Raw genomic sequence first — 7559 nt, 5'->3', positions numbered from 1 at the left:
CAAACCGGCTATGCTAAAAATAAAAAACAACAATAATAAGAAAAATATATATATATATATAGTGACTGGAGGCTTTTTGAGGGGGCAAAATGTATCTTTGCGATTATTTTTGCGAGCTTTTAAGAATCTTTCTTGAACGAAAACGTGTACTGAGTCATCGAGGATTTGCTTTCTTACACACAGCACGACAAGGGTATATTCATTTTGTTAAAACGTTTGCAATACCCAGAAGGACGTTGCAAAGGCTAGCTAAAATATATATTTATATAGATATTGAATGCATTTAAATTCGTCTATGTGATGTCTATGGTCAACATTCTTCTAAACAGCAAAAACCTAAGATACATGTATTCAAAATGAAGCGAAAACATCGTAAGTTCCTACGCGGAGATTGGTTATTAGGCTAAATCGGTTCGGAACGAAAACTGACATATTTATTCATTATTTACGCAGTCCACATAAACGTAAAAAATCAGCTATGCACAAAAATTTGATTTATCGTCGTCGTTGGTTGCTAAGTACGGCTCGTCCTTGATTTAAATAATTGCTACTCGCACTCACTTCTTAAAAATTATTATCGGGATGTAATTTGAGTTTGCAAAAGAGAGAGTTCAAAAAGGACAAGAAGAAAGAGAAGAAGAACGCATCTCCTCTTGTGTATATTAATCCCTCTTATTTGTTTTAAATTTAAATCCAATGTCGCTCAAGAAGTACGAGCTGTTGAAATGAAACAAATGGGAAAAATCAAATGGTTTTTAATAATAAATGATTTGTTTTTCCAAAAAAAAAAAAAAAAAAAAAAAACTCCATAGCGTATAAACGATTAAGATGAGAAGTACGAGGAAGAAGTTGAAGAGGGGTAGGAGGTTGCAGTCGTCATCTTCGAATGTTACAAAGCATTGCAGATAAAAATTATGCTCATAATAACTGACAAATATGATGGGTCAAGAGAAAGATTTAGGGAGAGAGAGGGAGAGGCGACCCTATTCGTCCCTATGCTTTTACATCATCGTATATGAAACGGAAAGAACAACCTTGACCCCATACAATTTGTACCAGCAATTAATTACATTCACTTACCTGTCAATAACGAAAGCCTCTGTCTTGTCTCTCATATTTTTTTTTTTTTTTTTTTCCTTCATATTTTATATTTTACCTAGTACTTCTACGCTTTATGATGTTTACGTTAATGACTATTACTTTGTAAGTTTTTATTATGACTTTACACTGAAATAATTTATGAAGTGATTACCTTCGTTTGTTTATCTATCTATATCTAGCGCTACGTGATTTTTCTCCAAATTAGTCAAAGGCACGTTTTGTAAACGTTTTAATTTTCGTTTTTCTACATAAACACATACACGCATACATACATAAATACATATATACATACATACATACATACATACATTTATACGTACATAACATAAATAAAAAAAAAAATAAAAAGAAGCTCTTTAGTTAAAAAAGTGAGGGATTGCTTTGCTTCTCTAATTCAAAGTTATTTATTTTCACATTGTTTTCATGAATTGTTACAGATTAACGATCAACAGCAGCAGCAGCATTCACAGCAATCTTCAATAACCGCAAATTCGAACACTGCTCAGCAGCAGCAGCAGCAGCAGCAGCAATCACAACAAGGCTATCTGAGTAATTGCTGCAGCAACATGCCAGCTATGCCCAAAGAGAAGGCTACAGCAGTGTCATTGAATGAAAGTAATTTTAGTGAATTAAAACTTAAAGAATTGGCCACATCGGCAACAGTTGCAGCAGCCACAGCCGCCTCGGCTGCTGCCATGGCTACCACCGTAACAGTTGCGACGACAAATGGTCGTTTGCCAGTAACCACTCCCCCAAATGCGAATAACACAAATTCTTTAAATTCAATAACACAGCAGCACAACTTAACTACAACACGGCAACAAAGTTTATGCGGTTGCGGTAATGCTTCGGCCACAACAGACAGTTCCATGCGCCATAAATATATAAGTAATGGTAAGTTGATAAGAGAAGTTTGAAAAAATTCTTAAAAAAAAAAAATTTTTTTTTTTATTTATTTATTATTTTTTTTTTGCTTCTTTAGTCAAGTTATTCAATTTATCTACTTAAGAGTAAATTAACTCTAAATTAAATTGAGATTAATAATGTACACACATACACACACACACACACACACACACACACACAAGTAATTACAATGTACTACTAATAAGACTGCATGCTTGTCTCTTACAGTACAGTACATTTATAAAGAATTATAAACCATTAGATGATAATAAATAGTATTTCGGGAGGAGGTCTAGCCATTAATCGACCGACTGACCGACCATCCCTTACAGAATCTCTTAAGTAAACAATATCATTGTAAAGCAAATAGACCGGATAGTTACGCTCAATCTTATCGGGAGAGTGATCATAAAATGGGACATGTAATCAGATTACAATAATCACGGACTGATACGTCTGTACTGTAAATGCCCTACCTTTGATATTCAACTTGCCTGATACTTGCATGCAAAGATTTCCATATCTTTACAGTGAAAAAGCAGAAAAAAAATTGTGTCTTGAAGACACAATTTACCTATGCTTTGGCAATATAAGATATACTGTAGAGTGAAATGTTTATCGTACAAGTAACTCGGAATAGCGGTGTGAATAATCTTATTGATGAATATTAAGTTTCTTAGTGAAGTTTAATCAAGTCAGTCGATTGACATCTAAAATGTTGGAGGAGGCATCAAATGATATCCAATCGTGCTTAGGTTTACAGCAAAACCAATCTCGCGCACTTGATTACCGCCACTTGGCATCTATGGAGTTCAAGTTTAAATTGCGTTTATATCAAAGTACACTACACAATCCGATCCAGATCGGATATCAATCCGATGGGCCAAGTCAGCTACAAGTCCACGAGGACGAGAGAAATAGATCAGCATACAAACAATTGTTGCAGTTTAGGCATAAAGCAACCAAATCGTCTATGAATATACAATAGCAAAAACAAAATTGGCCCTCACTAGTGTAGAGCTTTGGAGAATATCAGGCTTTAGGGTGATCTTATTTATCCACAAGAACGACGATTACGTAATTGAGACATCGTAAGACCTGTGAAGATCTGTGAGATGAAAGGTGAAATAAAAGCTATGATTTACAATATGAAAGGCTTTGGAGAAATCAATCATAACTAGGGTTGTGTTGTTGCCCAGAACTGATGTCTTTCAGAAATTTAAGCAATGCAGTGTTTCAACTGCATCCAAAGATATAGCCAGATTTTGGGATTATTTATAAGTCGTATATATCGTTTTATCTGTGCTACTAAGTTTCCCGAATAAAACCTTTGCTAGGGCCGATAAAATACTGATGGGAGAAAAATCTTCCGAGCAACTAAAGAAAACTCATCTTTCAACCGGGATAATAACAACTCATTGAATACACAATTAATAATAATTGATTGCATACGGAAGGACTGACTAGGCCCATATTATCATGACCTAGGCATATTGCACCTTATACAATGTCGAGCTCACCCGCACTTTTTCCTCGGTAAAAAAACTTTCAAACGAAAGTTTGTCGCGGTGTCTGCATTGTAAGTCATTAAACTCAGAGAGCTATTTTTAGTGGCGTTTTGATGAGATTACTTTCCATAGACTAGTCGTGTAAATTATCGGGATATATTTTTTCATAATATTTTCAATGGAAACGCTGAGTATTCTTCATTTTTCAAACAAAGTACAGTCTCTTCATGTGACGTGTGTGATATCATGTACTCTTCTTCGTAAACTTATGAAACGCTGCTCAACTAAGTGCATTCGAATGACATTGAACACCTCGTCGCAGTCTCTAATCGGTTTAATACTATCAATAACGAATCATGCCGGCTTGGCAAAGCATGTCTCGATAGCGAAGAGTTCATAGAATAAGTTATGCAAGTCGGGTCATTAATTTAAGAAAAATACTGTACTCCGGTATGTGCAAGAACTCTCAAGACCTTAAGTCGTCAAAATTAAGATATATCGAGATATGGCTGAGTAATTCAATATTATATGCTATAAAGAACATTTCATGGCCATAGGGAAGTAATCAAAAAAAAAAACCTAAGAGATCTATCGGATATATATGGAGGAGATCTAAAAGTGCAAGTCTATTATTAATACATTCAGAGAAATTGTTTGATGAGAATGTTTTTGTTGTTGTTGTATCCAGTAATCGTTTTCCACACAAATCATTCGAAAGTATTCCAACATGGATCGATAATTCAACCAACATCTTCCGTTAAAGACATACATACAATTAAACATTTCTTATTATTATTAGAAATCTTGACTACGAGATATTCCATCGCACAATTGTCATCAATCAGATCTTTCAAACTAGCTTTATTTAGATCGCAATTTGTCGCCTTCGCATATCACGCATTCTATTACGCCGTATTAAAGTGGGGTTTTTTCATTTCATAACACTCGTTACCAATATCCGACTGTGATATATTCATATAACGAATTATTGACTTCTTCTCTAAGGCTTTTACTATTAAAAAATGACACATAGCTTGAACACCGGCACACATTTCAGCCCAGCTTGAGCATTAATAAGTTACGATCAGTCATCTGATCGGACTAAGGAATATTTTGCTTAACTCTTTTAATTCGATTAATTTTAAATAGGCAGGACAAAGTGTACTCAGCGTTAAGAGCGAATCTAAACACAATACAAAAAAAAAACCGTTTAACCATAGGTTCTCTTCGTTGCTGCAATCAAATGACTTATGACTGCCATAACATTTTCGTTCTTACAATCTCGTAAATAGTTTTTATCAAACGTAATATTAAAAGCAGAAAAAAATTTTGTATTCTCTTTTTAGGACATTCATCTCCCTTAACTGAAGCTATGGCTGCTCAGTCGTCGTCGTCGTCGTCGTCGTCGTCTACCGTTAATAATATTAACAATACACCTCAACGAAACAGTAATATTTGCTGCCGCCAACGTTATATACAACAAAGCAACGGTTTACCAGAGTATACTATTACAACAGCATCAGTAGCGGCAGTAGCATCCTCTTCATCGATATCAAATAATACTGATTGTCCTACTTTAAATCCTATAAATTCAGCAGCAGCAGCAACAACAGCAACAACAACTACACTATCATCATCATCATTATCATCATCATCGTCATCGTCGTCGTCATCATCATCTGCTATAACACCACCAAAGAAATCGCCAAAAGATTTCATTTTTGGCAAATACATAGGCGAAGGCAGCTTCAGTATGGTCTACTTAGCAGTCGATATTAATACACGTCGTGAATATGCAAGTAAGTTAAAATATTTATTCATATTTTATATTCAAGATGAAAACCATTGTTTGATTTTGCCGAACTATGTTCAAATATAACATATTCATGATAATTGTCTATATATATATATACATATAAGAAAGAGTAAAAAATATTCAAATTTATTGTGTGTCGAGATGGACTTTAGATCGAAATAATTTTTTTTTTTTTTTTTTTTTTTTTTTATAAATGTTTTCATAATTTATAATCAATAGAAATATGAAATTTGAAAAAGTTGCTTAAAAAACTCGTTTCAAAAACAATTTTGTCAAAGTATTTTTTTTTTTTTTTTTTTTCTTTTATACGCTCCGCAAATTATTATGATTCTAAAATGATTATTATATTATTAGTTCAGATATATATATTCATATAATTTTTGGTAACTTTTTAAATTTTTACCAAGAAGCATTTTAGTGATGAATGCTGGTAATATAAGAAAACTCTCCAGCATGATATATAGAAAGAATAGAATGCATTTAGGACTTGAATCAATTGAATCAATCGAAAATAGCGCATTATGAAAATATTTAATCCTGTAATTGACATATAATTGATTGTGTCAGCTTACTTTTGCAGTAAAAAAGAGAAGACTTTCCTTCTAAGTAAAAGCAAAATTTTCGATAATTCTTATGGGAAGACAACAACAAAAATTTATTACCATTCGTTTTTCATAAGAGAAATATATTCATATATCATATTTTCCTTCCACTATCATCACCATCTTAGACATTGTTGAGACATAGAGGCTACAAAGTTTGCCAAGTTTTTTCGTTTATTTATTCGAATTTTATTGATCAATCGCTTTACTTAATTCCTGAAAATGTTTATTAAAGAGTCGTTCAATGCATTTATTAATGAGACCATTGTAAAGTTCAAATATCACGCCCACTACTAAGGTGGAAATTTTCGAAACTTTCAAAGTTGCGATCATCACAAATTCATCGCAAAATCAATGCAAACAAATTTCTTATTGCGTTGTTAGTGAAATTAAAAGGAAAGCGTTTTTCTTCTTTTTTTTTTTGTACCCATCGCCAAAGGACGCGGGGTATATTTATTTTGTCAAAACGTTTGCAACGGCCACAAGGAAGCATCAGACATACCACAAAGTGTATATATATAAATGTATATGCTTGATTAGCATTAAATTCTGAAACGATTTAAGCATGTCCGTTCGTCCGTCCGTTCATAAACATTCTTTTGCCCGCAAAAATGAAGCTATCGACTTCAAATCTTGCACAAACATTAAAAGTTATTGCACGCCTATGTTGGTATTGAAAATAAGCTAAATCGGTCCAAGGATACGCCTACAGTATCACATAAACTGAGAGCATCTATGTCTTTCAAAGGAATAAAAAGTCGGTTTCTCTTCCTCGTTACTACTCATAAACTTTAGCAAATAAATCTACAAAAATTTGAACGTATATTCTGTGGACGATGCCGCTAGTATTGCTCATAATAAAAATGGGCAAAATTTGAAAACGTCTACCCACTTAATAATATATTATAGTGTATCAAAATTTTATTTATTTTTTTGCAGTGCCTTCTTCAGTGCGCGTAGAAACAAGCTTCAAAAAATCCCATAAAGTATGCAAAGTCTTGGCAAATTTCAAATTTAGAATGCACTACTTAATCATGTCCGCCTGTTTGTCTGTCCATCTGTCTGTATGCGCAACTTCAGTTAAAATGAAAGAAATGGATGAAATCAGCTGCGCTCGGCTCCATATTATAGAGCGGGAAAATTTTGTTTTTCTACTTCTTTTGCCTCTTTTTATATAGGATAACGATGATAGGTATAAAAAATTCCTTCCCGACCAAGTTCAATTTTTTTTTGTAAGTATCATTGGTGAAGCAATATCGAGCAACATGCTGCTCCTCCAGCAGTGTTAACAAGAGTAAATGTGCAAAACGTGCAAATTTACCCACTGGGTACAAGATACACATTACTCTGTCTGTCTCAGTGGTTGACTTTATGTCCCAATTGACTTGAATTGGGTTTTCAGTCATATGGCGGTAGCCAAAAATCGACTCGTTCCGGGATTAGCTTTAAGTTGTGTTCATATATGCTGTCAGACAGATGCAAAAAAAAAAAAAAAAACCGTGTAGCTCGTAATAAACAATAATTTAAATAAATTACTTTTTCGCCATCATTTTCTTGAAGTAAGAGCTTTTTTTATTTTTAAACAAAAAACAACAATAACAATAACAACAATGAATTATATCTACA

At 33.5% G+C, this 7559-nt stretch overlaps 1 protein-coding gene across 6 annotated transcripts in view; it reads left to right on the top strand.

Moving 5' to 3' along the window:
• The window catches only part of LOC119632139 (3-phosphoinositide-dependent protein kinase 1), a 58727-nt gene that overhangs the window by 20141 nt on the left and 31027 nt on the right, over positions 1-7559 (top strand). For all 6 annotated transcript variants that reach the window (XM_038024911.1, XM_038024912.1, XM_038024916.1 and 3 more), the window contains 2 exons: positions 1539-1995; positions 4862-5314. In XM_038024911.1, the coding sequence (XP_037880839.1) occupies positions 1539-1995; positions 4862-5314 (910 nt within the window). The remainder of the gene's footprint in view (positions 1-1538; positions 1996-4861; positions 5315-7559) is intronic.

Source organism: Glossina fuscipes, unplaced genomic scaffold (genome assembly GCF_014805625.2).
Source record: "Glossina fuscipes isolate IAEA_lab_2018 unplaced genomic scaffold, Yale_Gfus_2 1, whole genome shotgun sequence".
Taxonomy (NCBI): domain Eukaryota; kingdom Metazoa; phylum Arthropoda; class Insecta; order Diptera; family Glossinidae; genus Glossina; species Glossina fuscipes.
The sequence above is the reverse complement of the archived record's forward strand: the minus strand, read 5'-3'. Positions and strand labels throughout refer to the sequence as shown.